The sequence below is a fragment of the Eleutherodactylus coqui genome, chromosome 5 (assembly GCF_035609145.1).
Source record: "Eleutherodactylus coqui strain aEleCoq1 chromosome 5, aEleCoq1.hap1, whole genome shotgun sequence".
Lineage (NCBI taxonomy): Eukaryota > Metazoa > Chordata > Amphibia > Anura > Eleutherodactylidae > Eleutherodactylus > Eleutherodactylus coqui.
This window is the reverse complement of record NC_089841.1, coordinates 96,948,462-96,971,990: the sequence shown is the minus strand read 5'-3', so window position 1 is coordinate 96,971,990 and position 23,529 is coordinate 96,948,462. Positions and strand designations below refer to the sequence as shown.

Here is a 23,529-nt window from a genome sequence, read left to right as displayed (position 1 = left end):
TATATTACTTAGGCATGAAGAACCCAGTATATCTGTAACTCAAAGCACTGAATCTCCTGTCAAACCTGCACCTGTGGCTCGAGGACGGTTGCAGAAACCAAAGCCAAATCTACTGAGGGCATCTGGACGGAAAGGAGAATTTGAAATGAATAAAAGTGAAAGCTTAGAGGCTGTTACCGCTGAGAAAAGATCAGTGAGTCATAATTTAATTTCATCATGTGTAGGAAATGTAAATGCCAATATATTGAATAAAGCCTCACATATCTGAAAACTCTAGGCCAATGCTGAAATTACACAAAAACTGCAATTATTATGACAAAAAAACACAACAAAACAATTACATGTTTATATTACCACCATAGGAAGCCCTACTCCCTGGCTAATGACTTAGATGCCACAGTCAGTATTGACCACAGCGTCTGAGTGGTTAATCGGCTGCGATCAGAGCTAGCTCAGATTGTGGACATCGTAAGCATGAGTCTGTTGTTTTTACTGAGCCAGCACCACTCACTACCTCTTGGTCATAGAACAGGTTAATCTCCCCCCACCCCCTCCCTCCCAATAATCAGTATTGTACCTACTAGTAAGGGCTCCCAAGCCTGGAGTTAGAGGGACTTCAAGAAGTGCTAAATTCCCTACAAAATAATAAGGCCCCAGGTATTGACTATTTTCCTGTAGAGATGTATAAAAAGTTTGGGGAGATTCTGTTACCACACTTATTAGAGGTATTTCTGGAAGCTGAACATAAATGTGAGCTTTCTACGTCTGTGATAGAAGCAATGATAACTATTATCCCCAAACCAGGAAAACATCCTTTTAGTGGTTGATTCCTATGGGCCGATTTGTTTATTAAAAGTTGACATCAAAATTATAGCAAAAGTACTGAGAAATAGAAATACTGAGAAATAGTCTCCCATTGATTATCTCATCCCTTATTCATTCAGATCACAGTGGGTTTATACCTTCTCTGTCTATGGCAATAAATGGTCGCAGACTTTACCTTAATCTGCAGTTACCAACAGATAATATAGGGGAATGGAAGTATGCTCGCTAGATGCTGCCAAAACATTTGCTAGAATAGAATGGGCCTTTTTATGGGCAGTAATGAAAAAAATGAGATTTGGTTCTACATGTACAAGATGGGTGCAGCACTTGTATACCAATGCTTAAGCTTCTGTGAGTGTGAATGGGAGTTGTACAAACACTTTCTCATTATATAGAGGAACACGACAAGGATGTCCATTGTCGTCGCCCCCCAACCCCTTCCTTGCTACAGTATTTGTAATAGCAATTGAACCTCTGGCACGTAAAATACGACTTCATCCTGGTATAGTGGGTTTTAGAGGAGAATGTTGCATTATATGTAGACGACATATTGCTATTTCTGGGAGACTGAAAACAGTGGGATTACCGAGTGATGAATACGGTCCCCATTCTGGCCTTAGAATTAATTGGGAAAACCTATATTAATGTTGATAGACAAACCTGACGGGCTCCACTAGTCTACACACTGAACTTTAAATATCTGGGAGTATATGTATCGAGGAATATTTGAGATTTCCCTAAACTGAATCTAGACGGTAATCGGTCTAGGGTTAAACAAAATTAGCCGTATGGCGTAAGTTTCCTATCTCAGTAAGGGGTAGAACAAATCTAATAAGGATGATCTGGATGCCACAGATACTTTTATTTGGCGCACGTATAGAATTATAAACCCAAAGAGGAGGGTTGTTTGGCCCTACCGAATCTATGGTATATTTTCTTGGCTACAACGCTTTAATGGATGGGACTTAGAAGATGTACAAGATGCAAGTTTCCAGATCCTTAAACGGAATCTTTAAAGAGACACTGCTGTTTCAGGCCCTGGAAAAGCATACTCTCCCTTATGCATAAAGTCTGGTGAAAGTCTAGAGCTATTATGGAGATTAGTGGATGCATGTTATCTACCCCAATTTGGGATACCCTTTGGCTACTAGAGTTGAGCAAGCTGTGAGATTTTACTGTCTGTGGAAATTAGGGTATTAGGTGAGTCTCTCACATATTAAGGGGGGCTGAAATACAATTGTTCAACCAGCTACAGACAGAGTCCAGTTTACCATGTTTTTACAGATACTTATAGTCGCGACATGCCTACCAGACAGAACAGAACTCTATGGAAATAAGTTTTGTTTTCTTTAGTTTTGTACTGGCTGACCTTATCGAGGCATCTTCCTCCAGTATGGGTAAAAAATATCATTACTGCATAGCCACTTGCAGAGTCCTCTAAATATGCGACTCGCCCTAACGGCTAAGAATAAGTGCGAGACAGATATTGGTCCTATTGAGGATTCTCAATGGGACGAAATCCTGCAGATAACTCCTAAACTATCATTAGGTGAGTCTCATAGACTATCATAATTATATCTGATACACAGGGTATATCACACACCAGATATGATTTGAGAGTGATCTTGTATACTATGTAAGACTCAAACTGTGGGACTAAGGCCGGGCTCACACAAACTGGTTGGATTCCGCATACGGATTTGCTCAGCGGAAGACTTGTGATACATTGCAGAAAGTAATTGTGAAAGATCGTGGATGCGAGCGGTTTTCCACGCGGATATATGCGTATTCACAGGATATCTTTGGCGCAGAAGAAAGGTCTCTTTCCCCTCAATTCCGGCTTTTATATCTATTTTTTTCCTATCAAGTTGCGAGTGTTTCTGCCACTTATACGTAATGTTAATTGCATATGGGCTGTGGATTGCTCGCAACCCTTAGAGCTCTATCGAGGTCGTCCGGCGCAGAATCCACGCTAAAATAAAGCTGGCTGTGGTTTTTCTTCTCTTGCGGAATACATGATTTATACGCCGAAAGAAAAATTCAAAAATACATGCCTTTCAATACCCACGTTTTAACTTTGATATTTTGTGCAGACTGCGACCACAGATTCTGCAATTCAAAGCCATTCATGTGAGACCCGCCTAATTCATATGTGGTGACAATGCCCAAAGTTAAATGGATATTAGACAGATACATTTTACATACTGTATATAAGGTTAACCTAGACTTTACTCCATTTGTCTGCGAGGAAGGTAATGGCCCAACACTGGCTAGATGCAGCGCCTCCCACACTTAGGGAAGTTAAAAATAAAGTTAATCAACTGCTACCTTGGGGGAAAAATGGATGTATTGCAAACATAATACTGGATATTAGCATGAACTGATATAGTTGAACATTATGGGATTGCATTTTTAGAGGATGTGCTTTATATCGGGGGGGGGGGGGGGGGGGAGCTTTTGTAGTCAGTCATCACTTGATATATGTATGTTCATTTCAAGTTGTCACGAATATTCATGCAGTAGCTATATTAGATATTTGATGTGCGAACATAGAGGGATTATGGGATAAGAAAAGCTATTGTATTCCCCTTACTATCCTAAGAACTGTCCTTCCAAAACCACATAGAAAAAGAGAAGAACACGTTGAACACTTGAAGAGCTATATGTCTTCTAAGCCTCTATTTGCCCATGATGGAGGAAATGCCTACAAACTCCAATAAGTTTATTTCATGGTTGATAAAAATAGATGCAAATATGAGAGAGAATTGGGGATGAAGGTTCCGGGGTTGTGATGTAAAATGAAGAAAAAGTTAATAAAGAATAACTTGAACCAAAAAAAAGGCTGGTGGAAAGGGACACCCGGACCATGTCTTGCTGAAACTACAAACTCTTGTTTTGGTCAGCACTGAGCGTTGGAGGAGAGCGGGAAAAAAGTGGATATCTGACCTCTGAGGGAACTAGGACCAGGACCCAGATCCAGATCACCTTGAAGGAACGAGTATGGATATGAAAAAGGAACACTGCAACGGATGGAATAGTCTTGTTTTGCACTAGCAGTAAAAAGACCAAATTTATGTTCGATTTGATTCATAGAGAAGGCAGTTTCACTTTAAAATGACTCTGCAGTCCTGGACAATCAAAGATGGTCTAACTGATGCACACTGTATATTAGTATGCATTGATAGTCTTAAGACACTACACGCTGCTCTGACTGGCTGCTCATATAGGTAGCAGTTGCCAATCAAAGCAACATGTATGGTCTTCGCCTAATGATGCATACTAATGCACAGTGTGCATCAGGTAGTCAGGAGAAGCAAAGTAGCCATCTTTGATTGCCCAAGCCTGAAAGGTGTGCAAAATATAGAGGGGAGGAGGTGGGTTTGCTGAAAAGTCTCTCCTAAAGTGCTACTCACGGTTTATCTTCCTTCTAATTTGTTGCTCACTAACTGTTGTCATGTGAAGTCTGTCTCTAGTAATAAGGATACCTAGAATGAGGATAGGAAATGTTGGAGGGCAATGACTCATGCATCCCATAGAAGTGTACGGAAAGGAGAGCTGTTGGAGGGAGAGAGACGCACAGACTTTGTTGTAGCTAATACTAAGTGATTGTTTACTGTTTAACAGCCACTGGAATCGCAACTACACTGCTCTGTACTTCTTTAGTGTCCTACGAAATATCTCTCTGCATATTCTGCTCTCTGTAATACACCGTTTTCTCTGCACTTAGTGTAGAGACAACAGCACAACAGAAGACCCTTCCCACCAGCTCAGAGACCACTTAAAATCACATACAACCTGCAGAGGGGGAAAATGATGATGAATGTTAGATGCAAGTCATATAATGGCCAGAAGTGGTATAGTACACACATGGTAGCCTATTCTGAAAATTTGGGTATGCTTCAACCCATCTACGCTCCAGGCCATACATTTACGTCATGGAGGTTCGGGGTTTGTATGGAGGTTTCAGCTGTTTCTTACAGCCGACAATAGCTCTGATCAGCAGCGCTGCTGATTGCAACTGTTAACCCTTTAAATTCCGCCATTAATTTTGACAGTAGCATTTAAATGCCCCGATTGATGTTCGGGGGCCTAAATAGCCTCTGCGATGAGATTGCTGGGTGCCCTTTGGTTGCCATGGCAGCGAGGGCTTTCTGAAAGCCCCCTGGGCTGCCATTGCAGATTGCCTATTAAACCCTGCCTGTGTCGTAGCTTGATTGACTGCTTGTCAGATCACGGTAGAATATAATGCTATGGCACTACATCATACTGCGGGAACAATCAAACCATTGCACATACTATGGAGGCCTTAAAAAATAAATAAAGGAAAAATCAGTTTAAAGTTTTATCATTAAAAAAATAAATGTTTGTAAATTTTAAACCCCCCCCCTTACAATATTTCTAATTAAAAAAATCTAAATTGAAAAACCCCAAAACATATTTGGTATCGCTGCGTCATTAAAAGCTCAATCTATCAAACTATTGCATTATTTACCCTACACAGTGATCGTCCTTAGAAAGAGAAAAAACATGCCAGAATATTTTTTTCAGTCACCCAGTCTCCACGAAAAAATGTAATAAAAAGTGATCAAAAAGTCATTTGCATTCCAAAAATGGTACCAATAGGAACTACAGGACATCCTGCAAAAAACAACCCCTCCCACAACTATGTCAACGGAATATTAAAAGTTATCGCTGTGAGAAGATGGCGGCAGAAAATAATTTTTTTCCAAATATATATTTTATATTTTAAAAGTAGTTGAGCAAAAAGGTCAAGTTGAGCTGTTGAGTGAAAAGGTCCCCCCCTTAAGAGGTTGTCCACTCTTGGAATGTGGACTGGCAAGGCAAGAGTCATGGTGTTTATTAATTTATTCATAGATTGTCTTATACCCTGGTTAGGTTTCTTTGCTTTCCCAGAGACTCATTCATTTTACTTATTTATTTAGCTCATACATTTAATAGGCTTTCCCTAGTAGTTCATTTTCAGAGTGCAGATGTTGCCCTTAGTCAGATTTGAACCCAGGACCTCAGCACTGCAAGGCAGCAGCTCTAACCGCTGAGCTACTGTGCTCAGTGATCATATGGGGAACAGCCTGGTATTGCCTCCTTCATATTGTTCCGTCCAGCTAAAGAAGGTTGTATAGCAATGTACAATCGACATTGCTGCATGTCATTTTTACTGCGCTGTGAGGGCCCAAAGAATAATGGTACAATGCCGGGCTTTTGTCTTTTTCCAAACCCCAGTTTTTCACTACCTACCTACCCTGCACTGCTCCTGAGTTACACCCCGCCACACTACACGGCACTCTTGAATTTTATGTGTTTGAGTTAAAAGATGAAATGTGGAAATTTATCAAGGTGTTTATTTTTCTCTCTGGTGAAATTCAAAAAGGCTTCCCTTTGCCTCTTATGACGGACCAGAACGTTACTGATGTACATCATGTAGCACGTTGGTCTAGGTATGCAATTCATCGATCTTTAGGTCTTCAGACAACTGTTAACAATATAATTATGATTCTAGGCTACAGAACTTGTGAAAGAGGTTATATCAGTAGAACAAGAGTCGTCTTCTGAGAAGTCCAGCTCCGTGATGCCTCAGAAAGTAGACGGCAAAACGTAAGTGTCATCCAAACCAGACAGGAAGTTCCATCCATGCACTTTGATTTATTTTTTCCACTTACGTCAGTCCGTGTTCTCACTGGGGCTCGCAATCTAAATTCCAAATTAACCTATAAGCATGTTTTTTTGGAGTTTTGGGAGAAAACTGCATGGGTTTCTTCTGGGTATTTCAAACATTTGGAGGGCATACAAGTGTTGCTCTTGGTTAGACTTGAACAGAGCATCCCAGGCAACATTGCTAACCACGGAGCCACTCTCTCATGAAAACAACTTTCAATATATCCTATTAGGGTATAGTAATGTCCAAGAGTTTGGTTTTCTGCTTGGAACAACACAATCTCCGTGAGCCAGACACATTTTCTAAGAGAGGCTCCCATCTGTTGAATCCAGCCTGTCCATCTGTTATATAGATGGACCTTCATTGGAACGGCTGCCATGAAATATCCAGGCAATTGCATCTTCCGGGCGGATTTAGAGATGCTGGATCCATCCATCGGAGTGTCATGCTTTTAGTTGCCCCCTTACCTTACACCAGCTACTCAAGCTCTATCCACATCATTTTGTACAAGTCGAAAATTAAAAGCCTCTGTCATAGGGTCTTTCCGATCACTAAACTTTGTTAGATTTGCAATAGTTACACATGGATAAAATCCGATAGGAAGCTTCATTGAAGTTGAGGTTCAATGTGAAGAACCACCTTTGAGGTTGTGGATGAAGAGAGGATGTTGTGAATAGTAATCTGTGATTGGAATACTGCTATGGGATAACCTGCTCCATAACATCGTGCAAGTCTGTTTCTCTAGATACTGTACCTATCATTCCTGTATTCTTCTTTGTACCTAACTACTGCAATTATGATCTCAAACAAAACCTGACTATGGGTAAATGGAATATATAGTCCCCATGTCAGATTTCTGGTCTGGTCTCTGTAACGTCTTTAAAAATATCCTCTGCTGTACAACTTGTGTGAATTTATTATGTTTCTTGTTAGATTGACAGAAGAACCCAATACGCCACTGAAACCCGCAGTATTACCGAAAGACCAATTTCAGAGGCCAAAGCCTAATCTATGTCGAGCAGCAGCCAAGCCAGATGACTTACCTTCACCAGATGAGCCAGAGAATATACCACAAGGAGAGGCCTCTGTGGAGAGTGCTGTGGAAACTAAGGACGCCACCTCAAATGTAAGGAGCTGTTCGCTAACATCTATCATATCTATCATTCCGTCCAAGGAATTGGTGGATGATTAAAGGGGTTTTACCAAAATCTACCGTTATCCCTTATGGATAGGGAAAAACTTTCAGATTTCCACTGATCACACTTATCCACCCTATTCCCTGCATAGGGAATAACTTTAGATTTTGGTACAACCCCTTTAAAGTATATCGACAGAGGTAAAAAAAAAAAAAGTGGCAAAGACTCCAATAACAGTTTTTTAACAGATTTTTTTTTTTTGTTTCTCTTTAATGCCAGATACCCATAAATGATGTCGAAATTGCCCCCCTGCATGCAAAAAGGGATGGGCATTCTCTTGCTTTGGAAAAAGTGGACAATGGATCATCTCACGGGACATCTGTAGATTCTGCACAGGCCACGTATGTTTGTGTAATGTTAATGCATTCTCATTTCTTTGCAGCTATTGGCATCCTGGAAGTCCTCTTATGATTGCAGCGTATTTATTCCTATGCAATATAGTTTGTGCTCAATCATCTACTAGAATTCTGTTTTATAATAGTTATTTATTTACCCCCATATTAAAAAATAAGCAGAATTTGAAAAAATCAAATTGTAAAATGTTGTTTTTTGTTTTTTTTTGAGGGGGGTGTTTATACCATTTTACTTACACAACATGCAAATTTATTTACTGTGACAAACAATAATTAAAGGGGTTTACCAGGCAAGAATACTATTGATAATCTATGCTCAGGATGGATCATCAATAGTTGATCTACCAGGATTCGCCGCTTGGGATCCTGGTCGATTAGCTAAGCGGGTAGCGGCCATTAGCGCTGCTATATACAGGGATTGGAGCGGAAGCTGCTGCTCAGACCCATGTAGAGGCTGGTGCAGCTTCCATTAATTTCAATGGGAGCTGCGCCTGCAACTATTAGTGCTGGCCATGACATCGGTGGAGCCTGGCTGATCAACTATAGAAGACCTATCCTAAGAATAGGTCATCAATAATATTTTTCTTGGAAAACCCCTTTATGAACAAAAAGAACTTTAATGTATGTTTAAGTGGTCACCCCCCTGAAAGTCTAAATCTTGTGGAACTACCTTTTGTAATTTTGGAATTACTGATGCAAGTCTCTTGGGGTATGTCTCTATTAGCTTAGCACATCTAGACGCCTGGGTTTAAGTCTACTCCACCAGACAAAACTGCCCCAAGTCTTTCAGGTTAGATGGGTTTTATTGGTGTCCAGCAGTCTTCAAGTCATCTCACAGATTCTCAATGGGATTGAGATCTGGACTTTGATCAGACTATTCCAAGACCTCCCATTGTCTCCCATTAGATCCCTCCAGTGTAGCTTTAGCACGGTTTAGGGTCATTGTCCTACTGGAAGGGGAACCTCCATCCCAGTCTCACATCTCTGGCAGAATGACACAGGTTTTCCTTAAGAATTGCCCTGTATTTACTGTCATCCATCTCTCCTCCAGTCCTCACTAGTTACAGTCCATGCTGATAAAAAGCCACCCCACAGTATTATGTTGCCACCACTGTGCATCACCTTCCAGCGGTCACCTAGATTCTTAATCAGCCCAAGTCTCACGGCAGAGCTAGTTGGCCTCTAACCCACAATATCCAGTATTATAATATATGCACAAGGCTCATTGCAACAATAAGAGCTCATGCCCACAGACGGAGCAGGATATGCCTGCGGATTTACGCCACGGGAGTACCGCGGTGGTAAACAAAAAGTCCCCGCGGTCTCCATTAATACTATATTAATGGAGACCTCTACTGCGGAAAAACACAGTGAAATAGAACATGCCGTGATTTTTTCCCCACAGCGGGAATCCGTGGCAGAATCACATATATGAGCACTGACAGGCAGAAAAACTATTAGGTTCAACAGAACCTAATAGCTGCGTTATTCCACCGCAGATTTCCACCGCTGGAAACACGACAGAAATCCATCCGTGGGCATTAGCCCTAAATCAAACTACTGACGCTTTTGTAGTCAACTGTATTGATTTCTTCCACTTTACAGTTGCCACATTGTTGATGAACTAAAGTGGAAGAAATTTGTACACTTGACTGCAGAACCTTCAGTAGTTTGATTTATTGCTGTAATAAGCTCGGGGGTTATGTCTATATGATACTAGATATTTCTATATAACTCAGCTCTGATCTATACTTCTCCATGACTGTCGCTAACCTGTTTAAAGAGCTCTTTGCCCTTCTTGCTGTAAACTTGGGGGAGTTTCTACACAAGTATATTTCATACTTACATCATATGACACTTAGGCCTCATGTCCACTAGAAAAATACAATCCGCGCAGAATCTTTAAATGGTATTTTTTTGCATGCAGATATCCGCACACATTGCTATCAATGTGATAGCAATGTTGCTGATCCATGCGGAATCCGTGGCAGAATGGTGCATGCCACGTTTTTCTCCCGCGCCTGAAAAACGCTATTCTTTTAAAATACCATCCGCGGGTGCAAAAATCAATTTAATGGACCGCGGATGGCCAATGATTCCCTATGGGCAAAATCCGCTTTGGATTCCGCTGCGGAATCCGCAATTCCATTTAGCTAGTGGACATGAGGCCTTAGACTATTTGCAATGGGAGGGGGCGGGTGGGGTGGAGATAAGTTCTGGGACTTGGCTCTGCCTGTCCCGCCCCCCTCCCATTGCAAATAGTGGCAGGGGGCGGGAGCTCAGTACACTCCTTCCAGCCTCCTCCCGGCTCTTCCAGCCTCCTCCCGGCTCTTCCAGCCTCCTCCCGGCTCTTCCAGCCTCCTCCCGGCTCTTCCAGCCTCCTCCCGGCTCTTCCAGCCTCCTCCCGGCTCTTCCAGCCTCCTCCCGGCTCTTCCAGCCTCCTCCCGGCTCTTCCAGCCTCCTCCCGGCTCTTCCAGCCTCCTCCCGGCTCTTCCAGCCTCCTCCCGGCTCTTCCAGCCTCCTCCCGGCTCTTCCAGCCTCCTCCCGGCTCTTCCAGCCTCCTCCCCCCCCCCCCCCTGCACAGTGGGACACCGTATATCGGCCGGGCGTACAAAGCCAGCCGATATACGGCCGTCTGAAGCCGCCCTTAGGGGCATGCAGGTTTTGTTCAGGTTATAAAGTTTTTGAAGCCAAAACCAGGTGAGGATCATAAAAGCAGAGAGAATAAAGGATGAATACAACTTTTCTTTTTAATATCCATTCATGCTTTTGACTGCATAAAATAACCTGAACAAAAACCAGTGTGAACGCCCTGTAAAGCTTTGTTTATTAAATCGGTGGTGGTCTGAGATCAGACTTCTGCTTGTGCACATCACATATTAGGTCGTTTTGACTGAATTTCCTCTTTTATAGAGGTTTCTTCTACTGAGCAATAGAACCTGAGCAAATCTTTTAAAATTGGACTTGGCTTCGCTGATGTGACTACAAAGCCATATATGGTGCATATAAAACAATAGAGGAAAAAGTACTGATCCATATTTCACCTTCCGTTAACTTGTACATAGCAAATGTGGCGCTGTGATTTTAAAAAAACAAAACAAAAATTGCCCAGAGGTGTAACACAGACAAAGGAAATTGTCCCTGATTCTCTCTAGTACAAGATTAATTCCTCAGGCACGTTCTGAAAGGAAGTTGTTGGCTACTTATTATAGTCCTAATGCATCAATACACAAACCAATTAAATACATTTGTTTTTAGGACTGATAAAGAGCAAAGTGCATCTGACGATGAACGAAAGACATCGAAACCCGTGTTAACCAGGAGCATGTTACGAAGACCAAAGCCAAATTTAAGCAAATCCACTAAAAGATCAGCGGTGACTGCTCCACTTGTGTCTGCTGTGCAGGAAGAAAATAAGAAAACTGCTACAACCTCGGCTGACAATGTAGGAAAGCTTCTTTGTTGATAACTTCATACAAATTGCAGAAAGATCTGAGTAAATTTGCAAATACCTTCCTAACCTGGTACTAGTTTTGTGTCACATCTTGTTTTATATCAGAGAGCTGCATACACAAGTCTCTTTCTTACCACTAGTCAGCAAGCAAATCCACAGACTTATCTCTGGCTACTTAACAGAGCTCATATAAAATGATGGGAAAGTTTAGTGTTCAATGCTAAATTGATGGCCTGTCCTATGGGATGGGCCATCAATAGTAATTCAGCAGGAGTTCACCGCCTAGGACCCCATTTGATGAGTGATTTGCACTCATGCACAGGACTGATTTCTGCAGGAAGCAGACAGCACCATTTTTGCTGTAGTGGTTATTCTCAGTATTACAGGCAAAGTTCCCCTTGAAATGAATAGAAACTTTAAGTGTAATATCAACTCTAGCCACTGCAGGGAGAACAAAGGTGTCTGCTTCTTGCAGAAATCAGCTCAGCACATGAGCACAAGGGTACTGCAAACAGCTGATCAGTAGGCGTTCCGGCCAGCAGATCCCTGCCAATCTACTATTGATGACTTATCCTGAGGATAGGCCATCAGTAGTTTACTACTGTACAACCCATTTAATTTTTCCTACAGAAGTTGCACCTTTCCTGAATAGATGACCCTTCTCAAAATCCAATGCAAGCTCTGTGAAGGCATTAGGGCAGCAAGAAATGTTCAGAGATTTCAGCTTAGCCTGTCGAATTATGAGTTGCTCTACGGTCTACAAGGCAGTACAAGACGAACAGTTTGTTTATAAAGTTACTAAACCTTTTATGTTACTTTTTTACTATTTGTAAACTGTAAAGTAGCTCAAAGGCCCAGGAATATTTTCTTGAGTGATCAGGTTTTTCTTTCCCTGTGTGTTTAGAATGATCTCCATGTTTCACTGGATGTGGAAGCATCAAATGGAAAAACAGAGGTTAAATCCGCAGTGACAGACACATGTGACAGAGCTGTTGCACAGTAAGTTATACTAATTTTGGCATTGTAACTTGGGAAATTTAATAAAAAGATTTATATTTGTTTGCCGTTAGTTGCCAGAACAGCAAATGTGAAGGATTGCCCTTTAATTGGTTGATATTATGGCGGTCTGGTGGCAGCCATACACTTCACTGTAGGGTAAATATTCTGATCACTAACATCTGTTCAGAAGTCATGTCTTTCTTGTGTAAAACTGTTATTACACAGCAGCGTTACTGCTCTGCAAAATGTGGGAAGAGCTGCACTGACTGCAGCTGGATGTCTCCGTCGCTGAGCTAAGATGTCCATCTGCCGGCTGCAACCAGTGTAGCCTCTCTTGGTCTTCTGCAGGGCAGTAACACAGCAGGAAATGGCACCCCTTAGGAATAAAGGGACAGGCTGCCTGACTCCACGTAAACGCAAGGACCCCACGAGCTGTTATTGAGACTGTATGAATTCAGTCCGCTTAAGCTGGCTGTACATTTTAGATAGCTGTCAGACGAACACTTGTGTTATGAATGGGCCAAAGGAAAGAAGCTGCTGCCAAACTCTTTGGGTGCTCCTTATCTCTCAGAGAATAATAGGATTGGGCATGTTGAAATCCCTCTGGGTGATCCTTCTCTTCCTTGACATCTGCCTTTAGGGAAGAATCGTGAGGCCTCCATACACATTAAGTGGATGTTTGCCTTTATCCTCTGGATAGGTCCTCAATAGTTGATGGACATAGGTCCGCTGCTTGGGATTGCCGTTCACCAGCTGATCGTCCGGCCTGCTGTCCAGTGCAGTGCGCTGAATGTTGTAATCGGCTTCACTTCCATTGAAATCAACAGGAGTGCCAAGCTACTACTATGGGACTTCAGAGGATAGGTCATTAGTTAATTAAAGGGAAAAATAGGAGGTGGGGGGCAGACAACTCCTCTTTAAGTTTTTAAACTGGTTATATGGATTTTCTTTGTATGTGTAAATATCAAGCAATTTTCCCTGTGAATGACTTTTAGACCAGAAGAAAGCACAAATATTACAAAACGAGGTGAAGCAAGCTCTTTAAATCCTGTTCGCACCAGATTTACAAAACCTAGTCCGAACATTGGCCGAGCAGTTATGAGAAAGGAGACCTCAACTACAGACCTTAAAACTCTGGTCCCGAAGAAGGTCAGTGTCCTTAGGAGTGTATGCAGAATTGAACACTGGAAAGCAGACAAATAACATTTGAAATCTACAGTGGAAACCAAACGCATCGTACCATATAACATTGGATGTGGGATGTTTTCACAGGGTCAAGAGCCATTAAAAGAAGTAGACGACAATCCAGAGCCCTTAAAAATTGAGGATGTGCCTAATACCTCCATTGCTGGCCTTGGCTGTAAAGAAGATGGACAGTAAGTAGGATCTCCACCCCCAGCATTATAATATTTTTCTTAGAGCAGACTCATATATGTATTTAACAATACATGGATGTATTTAATTCAGTCTTAGAAGCATAAAGTATTCCTCATTCTCTCTAGTGCCATTGAAGAAAAATCTGCAGCTATCAAGCCAGCACAGCTGAAACGTGGCAGACCCATCAGGCCAGTTCCAAACCTTGTAAAACCGTCCGCCAAGGCCTCGAGCCCATTACAGAACAAGCCAATTGAAGCCTTAAGCGGTGCCCCTACCGTCAAAGTAATTTTATCTTTAAGACTTCTTTTTAATTAATTATGTAATTTTGAAAGAGGTTACATGAAAATAGTCTTTTTTAATGTACATTTTTTAGATTATTTCAAGACCTAGCAAAATATGCAGCCTAGCTTGTGGCATTAGTGTGACACCTACCATCTTGGCGTGCAGAATTTCTTTACATATAATTGGCTTTACAAGGGGTATTCTGGTGATGGGATGTGCCGTTTTTTTTGTTTTTTTTTTAAAGTTTTCACCCATCCACCGATCCTGAGAATGGGAGACCCAACCCCCCCCCCCCCCCCCCTCCCCATTTCACAGTTCAAGTTACAGTCTCCCATTTATGTAGTATAGTGGGGAATGTACCCAATGGTCGCACATGCACAGTAGCGGTTCCTTTCAATGGTACAGGCAGGTAGCAGAGTGCTGTGCTCGACTATCTGTCTGCCTTATTAAAATGAATGGAGCGGCACTGCTCCATTCATTTCAGTGAGGCAAACACTGTGCTTTGCTATCTGCCTGCACCATTGGGAGGATTGGAACAGCTGCTGCATATGTGCGACTAGCAGCTCCAATCTGCACTATATATGGCCTTTCTCACTGAAGTGCATTATCATTGCGCGTCACACGCGCAATTTACATGCTCTCAACACGTAATGCCAATAGCCCATGGATTTCTATTGGGCCATTTTTTGCATGCGTGTACAAATCAAGATTGTTTATGGGGATTGGCAGCACACAGCAAGTACGTATGTTATTGGGTACTCCAATGCTGCTACTTTTCGGCCGACTGAGCCCAACCTGCTACAGAAATGGTAGACCGTAACTTTAACTGTGACATAGGAGAGACGCGGGTCCTCCATTCTCAGGATCTATAAGGATCCGAGCTGTCGAACCCCCACGGACCGTCCAGTGGATGGGTTAAAACGCAGAAAAAGAAAATTTTTTAAAAATCGCGGCGTGATGATATCTATTTTAGTTTTCGGTCGCAAGTAGCTGCGGCAGACAGTGTGTTTTAGCGTACCCATGATTGTGATGGCTGATGAGGTGCGCAAAACGCCGAAAAATAGAGCAGACAGCGCTTGAAAATCTTGGCACTGGAAAGCACCGTCCAGTGCCATAATCCAACGCCTGCCTGCAAGGCGCCATTGAAATCAGTTAAAGCGTTATACTGCGATTACCGTGCAAATTGCTGATCTTCTTAACCTGTTCATGTCTGTGGCAAAAAAGAAACCTAACTGTTAACTAATCAATGTATATAATATGTGACATCATAGATATTCGCTAGGTGACTTTCAGTTCTTTTTTTTTTTATGGAAGAATAAAGATTGTGTGGTGGCCACATCCTCACCAGCTAACAAAAGAAAAGCCTTAGATACCAATTCTGACTTATCTCCCAAGAGAATCTGCCCTGCTGGCACACCCCAGAAGTCAGCGCGTTTATCAGACTCTGAAGGGGATAAAGATCCGATGAGTGAACCTTCGAGCAGCAGCCACCCTAGTAGTGTACAGGACACCGATACTCAACGTTCTAGGTAAGTTAGTGTCCGATTAGTATAGAGTTCTACCTAATAAGCTCTATGGTTTGCTTTTTAACCCCTTCCTAACACGCAGCATACATCTATGGTACATGTCGGTTATCATTGTATGGCATGGGCTTGGGAGCAGAGCTAACTCCATACACAATCAGGTTCTGACAGTGGCGTTGAAATGTCCCAAACGGCCCCTTCCGTCATAAGATTGTGGTATGCCATTCAGGTGTCATGGCAACCTTGGACCTTCTGAAGCCCCTGATAGCTGTCATGAATGATTGCTTGTCAGATTTCTTATTGGGGTTCTTTACTGTAAGAGCAGTGAGGCTGTGGAACACTCTGCCTGAGGATGTGGTGATGGCAAAATCCATAGAGGAGTTTAAAAGGACTTGATGTCTTTCTAGAGGGGAAGGAAATTACAGGATATAAATCTTAGGTCAATTGTTAATCCGGGTATACTGCCTACTCGGGCGAAAAGATTCTGGGGGTGAGCAGGGGGGGCTGAGTAATTGCTCTAAATGAGCACGTTCGCTCATCTCTAATTATGAGCTGTTTTCATCGTCTTGTAGATGCCTTTATTTGAAGCGTCATAAGGATGGCTGTCGGTGATCCGTCCAGTATATGTACATCACGTTATTCTGTCCTATGTAAGTAATACAAATGTATTCTATTTTCCATAAAAGATTTGGAAGACCTCTGAGGAGACTGTCCGCAGCACCATCAGCGTCGCCCAAATCTGAAACGTCATCTGATCGGCCAGAGAAAGAGAAACCTGTGCGCAGTGTTAAATCAAACGCAACCAAAGTGTCAAAGCTGGTGTCCAGCAAAAGCAAAGGAAAGACCACCCTGGTGAAGCTTAGGGCTACACAGCAGCAAGAGGAGGATGAAGAAGATGCGGACCTGGGGTCTGATGAAGAGAATTATGATCTTTCACCTGATATGCAAAACCAGGCTCCGGTGTTTGTTCCCTTCAGTCTAAGGTCACCGAGGCCAGTTACAGCTGAGATTGAAGAGACATTGGAAGAGGTATTGAGTTTTGTGTGTCTCCTATGGAAAATTCTTTGCAGGCATCCTAAAGGGGCACTTAATCTAAGAGTTTTGTGCCAGTTTTATGGCATAGAACAGAAATAAGCTATGACATAGGCCCCATTTTCACTCTAATTTAGTGGACGGCATTATCAGGAGAGGACATTGTAAGCATCTGTCTGACAGAATTGCCATCCTTTTAAGACAGAAAGTATTGCAAATTGTAGCTCAAATCTAGGCCTGCTCATTTTAGGTGTAGATTTCTTTTTCTGTCTTTAAGACAGTCCAGCATGCACCAAATCTCTTAGGAGACGTGCATCTCTTGGTAAATATGGCGCATGATACTTTAGCGTAATACAGTCTGTTATCTGTTACTAAGCCCAGGATTTAAAGCAAAACGGATGGTAGTATTCTTTTATGGGGTTACTGAGAGGAAACTTAGAAAAAATGTCTGCCCCCACAGTCACTACTTAATCTCACATCTACATCGTTCAGGGGACTGCCAGTGATCTATATACATATGTTTGATTGCTTTTTACTACAGCTTGGTAATTTATTATTTTTTTGCCTATTACTCCTTTATCGCACTCCTAATATTCTTGTTATTGTTAGATGATGTATTTATGTGCTTTTAAAAGTGAAATTGTCAAATCTTATGCAGCTTGAAATACCAGTGGATGCTGTGGATTTGCCGACTAGCACAAACCAGGATTCGGCAAGAACTCCTCTTCAGCATGTAAGTACTAATAGGCTGGGCTGACACAATAATAATGCACAACAATGATTACACCAGATATAATATATCTTTATTACGATGAATCCATTTCAGTTATTTTAAATCTACAGCAGACAGTTTTCTATAAAATGCAGAAAAAATGCAGTTAAATTTTAAACCTGTCAGATATAAAAGTTAGAATTAGCATCCACTGTTAAAAAGGTTTTATGGGACTTCACTATTGATGACCTGCCATCAGAATAGGCCATCAATATCTGGTTTGATGGTGGGGTCCTCCACTCAGGATCCCCACGATTAGCTGTCTGAAGTGGCAGTGGCGATCAGGAGGCCTCAGTGTCACTTCACTGCATACCAGGCATAGTCTCTGTGCCTGATATTACAGCTCAGTCCCATTCACTGTATAGTATTGCCAATGTTAAAGAGGTTTCTCGATCGTTGCATTGGGGGAAACAGCTGAAGGCCCTGGGTGTAGCTACTGCCACTAGCAGGTGGACACTAAGCAGGAAAGTTCTACCAGCTATATGCCTTTTTTGCAGGCTCTGAGCTAACCAGTTTTAGCTTTGTGTCAAAGGGAGATCTCTCTTTCATTGGTCTTCAGTTTCTTCCCTTCGGGGGCCACTACAGCATTCCCACTCTATGGGGGATCTTGTGGCATCCAGATGCTTCCAGGTTACGCTCTGATAAAGCCCTTCCCACTGGCTTGTCTCCTCTACCGGCACCCTCTTAGTGTGGTATTTACAATGGACCAGGCGGCTGAGGGGGGTTGAAAATGAGCCAGCGGGCTGGACTCTCCACGGCTATCATTCTTTCCTTTATAGCACAGCAGACTGCGAGAGAGATTCTCCTACTGGTGTCACCAGGAGGGTAGCCGTGGATGGCCACAGTGCTTCGCATGCTTCAGGCCCTACTCTACACTTGGCCCGATGTGGGGCACTTCTGATAGGAACGGCCCAAACAGGGCTTGCTGGGGGAGGGCTTCCTGTCCTTCTTACAATCCCTTTCTTGGCGCCAGAACTCTGTCCTCAGATTTGATTGCTGCCCTCCTCTGCTTACAGAACCTGCCCTCAATTTCTGTTGTTTTCCTCTATGCACTACCACATTTTTTTTCTGTGGCATGCTGGATCTGGTGGTGCATATGGGGTGCTCCTTGCTCATCTTCCAGCGACTCATCGGCATTCCTGCTATGCTTTCAGAACCGTTCAGGAACGTGTAAGCACTGCCTGGCAGCTAGCTCCCCCCTATTTCTCCTGTTGCAGTAGGCCCATACAAGAGCTCTCTACTCAGTAGTACAAAGCCCTTTGGCACTGTATATCTGACTCTAGAGCAGAAGGCTCCAGACAGGGCCCAGCGAGAGCCCCGTATTTTGCATGTGCTTGCTGTAGTACCAAATTTCCATGCAGACGGTCAGAGCCATTATGCCCAAACTGTCTTTCATTGAGTCGGGTGGCCATTGAACTGCCTGAAGCCACTCCTCCCATCCAACCACCGTCATTTGGCAAACCAGAATGAGCATGCTGCCTCTCTCGGGTGGTATTGGTATTTACTAAAATGTCCACCGCTATCATGAAAAGGCTGGACCGCATTATCCATCAGTCGCCACCAAGCGTGTCTGAAGATGATTATTTTGCCACGGATGGCCCGGGAGCGGGCTGGGCATCCTCGGTCAAGGCACTCTTCAAACTCCCCCGCATCAGTATCCCCCCTAGTTCCTGTGGGGATGTGTTTAGAGCTCTCTTCCAGAGAAGAAAATTGCTTTGAAGATGAACTTTCTGAATCTCATTCGAATTCTGACCTGGATGAGGAGCAAGCCTCTAAGCTGCCTTCTTTGGTTAAGAGCCTGATAGTGGCGGTGAAGGATCAGCTACCTGCTTCATACACGGAAACCTTTTTTCTTCAGGTGCCTGAAATGTTCCCCAAAAATCATCCCTTCCTATGCGGAATTCGAAGACCTACTTTATGGAACATTCGCGACCAAACAGTTTACCAAACCAAATCATTTTGATGTCGTGTATCCCTTTCTAGAGGATTGATGAAGACGTGGTCGTATTCATCAGTAGTAGACCCCCCATTGTTCTGTTCATCAAAACTACACCATGTGTAGCCAGGACCAGAGAGATATAACCAGCGACATGATCACTGTTATCTAGTAGATAACAGTGATCATTTAAAAAAAAAAAAAAAAAAAAAAAAAGTTTGAAAAAGTAAAAAAAAAGTTTAAAAAGCTTACGTTTCATCTCCCCTCACGGATCATATCCGTGAGGGAGGAGGAAATTACATACCTAAGGCCCCCGGATTTATCTATGGACCCTACCCCAGCTTCTGCGCACGCGCCTGTCGCCAAAACTGCAGACGCATGCGCAAAAGCTGTGGATTGCCAAGGTAATTTAAAATCTCCCTGCTCTTGGCTATAAAACGTAGCTGAGAGCCTGGAGATTTCACGGGCGGCCACGTTGAGCGGTTCCTGGTCATGTGTTCGCTGTTATCCAATGGATAATGGCGATCACGTAAAAGTTAAAAAAAAAGTTGAAGTTTCATCTCCCTTCACCGATGCGATTGGTGAGAGGAGATAAAACTTTTTACCAAAGGCCTCCATATTTGAACCCCGACGCGTTCCTCCTCCGTGGACCTTCCCGAAATTCTGCGTATGCGACCGCCGGCAAAATGGCGAACACATGCGCAGGAGGTGGGGAGCCCAGGAAACTTAAATTCAGCTTGCTCCTGGCGACTAACGGTCGCCGAGAGCCTGGAGTGGTGAGCAGTCCCCGGTCACATGATGATAAAATGGTAGCGATCTACCTTAGGCCGGTCTCCCATGACTGGATAGGAATTACGGATCCCGTATGCGTCTGATCCGCAGTAATACGCAGATCAATCGCATTGGATTACACAATTTCACTCTGATTAGCGGTTTGGAATTACGTAATCCATTCGCAGAAAACAGAACGCAGCAGGTTCTGTTCTACCGCGGCTATCCGCTCCATAGAGCCTATTGTGCTCCATGGTCGCGGATATACTCACAGCCCATATGCATCTACATTGTGTACTGGCTGCAGGTACCTGTGTCATCGCTAAGCAACGGCACTGGAAATACAAACAAAAAAACGGTGTACTGCGCATGACCACCTGTGTGAGTAGGCAGTTATGCGCAGTATATTACGCGTCTGTATGCAGCGCCACGGCCGGCTCACAGCTGGAATTTGCTGCCGGCCTCCATAAGCGGATTCCACATACGGCCGTGTGAGCCCGGCGTTATTCAGACCGCTCGCTACCTGTAATCTATAATTTACAAGAAGCCCCGGGAACGCTCGCCTTCATGCAGTTCCAGGAGCAGCTTGTTGAGAACCTTCTAAATGGTTAAAAAAAACTAAAGTTTTTCAAATGTGCATTCAAAATAAACTAAACTGATGGAAATATATATCTTAGCAACAGTATGTTTGCACATATTTGAGATATTACAGTTTAAAATGTGAGAAAATGATTTTTTTCAAAATTTTCCCAATATTGGCACTCTTAATAAATATACACAAGTTCTAACTATCTATTTTTACCACCTAAATGAAGTAGAATATGTGGCGAAAAAACAATGTCAGAATCACTTGGATATGCAAAGCCTTTACGGTGTTATTCTATGTTAAAGTGACACTTGTCAGATTTCCAAAATTTGGCTCCGTCACTAAGGCGCAAACAGGCTTTGTCACTAAGGGGTTAAGTGATTTGGATCACCTGTAATTCGAGACATTTCGATGTAAAGAGGATCTGTCAGCAATTTATGGTCAGAGTGAGGGGAGGAGGGGGCGGGGGAGGTTATGAAGTTATTGTCAACTTCCAAAACTAATAACATCCTAACTGTCTTAAATATTGTTACATTCCATGTAGGTTACGGATCCTGAAGCTCAGCTAGCAAAGAGAGGTAAATGTTACACTGCCAATTCATCATTGCCTTGGAGGTGGTTATATTGTGATTCCGGTGCATGTGTGTGGTTTTGTTTTTGTTTTGTTTTTTTAAACTACGCAAAAATTGTAGAAAGGTAAATGCAGGAGAACTTTCCTAGCTATAACTGGACAATTCTGGAATCTAGAACACAGACTAAAAGCCCATTTAGACACAACGATTATCGCTTATGATTCGCTCAAAAGCTATCTTTTGAGCAATAATCGTGGTGTGTAAACGTGCGCCCATAGTGCTTTTTTCGTTACCTATTCGTTAATCGTTGTCTTTCAGTCTGCTTAAAATCCATCGTTTGACAGTTCACTTTTCGTTTGGTGTAAATGACATTCGTTCAGCGATTTGAGGGGAGTGTTTAATCGTTTGGCGGGGCGTACATTCAGATGGCTAAAGGCAGAGCGATTGGCTGTTGGGAGGACAAAGTTTCTATTTTTTTTTTTTTTTAAACACGCCCACGTAGTGCTCAACGATTAGCTGTGCCGTTGTGACGTACCCTGGAAGCAGCAACCAAGACCATTGCAAAATTCATTCGCCATTTTAAACGCACATGCTAAGGTCTCGGATTCACAGATTGTTTTTATTGAGGCTCGCGCAGATTTCTGAACTAGAGATTATTTACATTCCAATAACAAAAATACTATCGGTTGTACAACCTAGTTTCTTTCATATAACACTTTCGCAATTCCTTAACATAGATCGCCTACAATAGGCGGCTTTTTTACGTTTTATATCGTTTACATAATGACATCTAGTTTCTTTCTGTCACGGCTAAACATGCCCACTTCCCCATTGAGTTCAGTGGGGAAAGCAGCTAGTCTGAGTCAGAGAATGGGGCCAGAGGTCGGACCTGTACTTCAGCAGGCGTTTATGGCATAACCCGTGGAATGGGAAAATGGGAGCCTTTAAGCTCTTGTTCGCTTTTGCTATATAAGGTAGACTATCTTATTTTTTGTTTGATAAATGGTTTTACAGAACAGTATGATGGAAGCGCTGAAGCAGCAATGACCCTAATATCCATGGGCGGTTCTGTCTACGAGCAGAATATTGGTATGTCTATAGCTGACACTGTGTGCTGTCTGTGGAAAAACTTAGCTTGCTAATAGTAACGTCCTGCATGCAAGACATTGTGGCCATCGTCTTTTAAAAGGGTCTCGGAGATTGAGTGTTCTTGTCTACAGCATGTCTCTGTATTCCAGTAAAGCTGAATGAAGTATATGTTATTATATATCTCTCCAAGGTCTAAAAATGTTTGCGGTTTGCTTGCATGAAGTGCATGGGAGGTTTATATAGGGAAAACTGACAGAATCGATGAAATATTCAACTTTCCTTGTTCTTTTGCTTTTACACGAAGGCCTCTTTCACACAGGCAATAGTGATATCGCCGATACAAAATCGTGCCGATATATTGCAGCTTTGTTCCTGCAATTTATCGCACCAGCAATGCTTTTTCTTGATAATATCACATCGCTGCCGCCTGCGATAAAATCACACCCTTTTTTTAATCTCAAAAGTCGATATGACTTTATAATGTTAAAATCCCAAAGCACGAAAATCGCAAATTCGTCCGATGCTATGCGATAAACAAGGAAGCTCCGTAGGGAAATATGGACTACACAAAATAGCACACTGCAGAAAGATAGAGCATGCTGCGATTTTTTTATTTTTTTAATTTTTTTCTCGCAACATAGCATCAGTGAAAACATAGCAAACGTGATGGAACCCATGCTTTCCACAGACATGCGTTTGGAGCGCTGTTGCATTGCTGGAAAATAGCTTGATTATGTAGCCTGTGTGAAAGCAGCCTAATGTAATTAGTATAAGCAATTAAATTCACCACATTAAATAATCCTCGTTCTCCCGGGTATAAAGATTCCAGTGATGTGCATGTTACTTGTTGACTCATGCTGTCATTATAGGGGTTTTATCAGTACCGCCAAAAAATGTTCAATCTGCAAACTTTTTTTTTTTTCTTGCTAGGTGAATTTTTGAGTTCTGATCCGTCTACAGACAGTATGGGGGGACAGGAGAACGAAGAACAGCTCACACGTTTAAAACTGTTATGTTCTCCAACAAGAAGTTTGCTCTCAAGCCCTCAACATGACAGCAGCGTTACAGTAGATCCAAGGTTGGAAGTG

The 23,529-nt window shown here is 42.6% G+C and overlaps 1 protein-coding gene across 2 annotated transcripts in view; it reads left to right on the top strand.

Annotated features, from left to right (window-relative positions):
* Nucleotides 1-23,529, top strand: part of BDP1 (B double prime 1, subunit of RNA polymerase III transcription initiation factor IIIB) — a 73,396-nt gene that overhangs the window by 41,997 nt on the left and 7,870 nt on the right. Inside the window, exons 23-37 of one of the 2 annotated variants that reach the window (XM_066602924.1) lie at nucleotides 13-193; nucleotides 6,344-6,438; nucleotides 7,433-7,625; nucleotides 7,915-8,036; nucleotides 11,307-11,493; nucleotides 12,407-12,501; nucleotides 13,497-13,650; nucleotides 13,774-13,877; nucleotides 14,004-14,160; nucleotides 15,475-15,689; nucleotides 16,370-16,712; nucleotides 17,374-17,448; nucleotides 21,325-21,358; nucleotides 22,367-22,441; nucleotides 23,372-23,519. In XM_066602924.1, the coding sequence (XP_066459021.1) occupies nucleotides 13-193; nucleotides 6,344-6,438; nucleotides 7,433-7,625; nucleotides 7,915-8,036; nucleotides 11,307-11,493; nucleotides 12,407-12,501; nucleotides 13,497-13,650; nucleotides 13,774-13,877; nucleotides 14,004-14,160; nucleotides 15,475-15,689; nucleotides 16,370-16,712; nucleotides 17,374-17,448; nucleotides 21,325-21,358; nucleotides 22,367-22,441; nucleotides 23,372-23,519 (2,178 nt within the window). The remainder of the gene's footprint in view (nucleotides 1-12; nucleotides 194-6,343; nucleotides 6,439-7,432; nucleotides 7,626-7,914; nucleotides 8,037-11,306; nucleotides 11,494-12,406; nucleotides 12,502-13,496; nucleotides 13,651-13,773; nucleotides 13,878-14,003; nucleotides 14,161-15,474; nucleotides 15,690-16,369; nucleotides 16,713-17,373; nucleotides 17,449-21,324; nucleotides 21,359-22,366; nucleotides 22,442-23,371; nucleotides 23,520-23,529) is intronic. The other variant, XM_066602925.1, reaches the window with a different exon arrangement.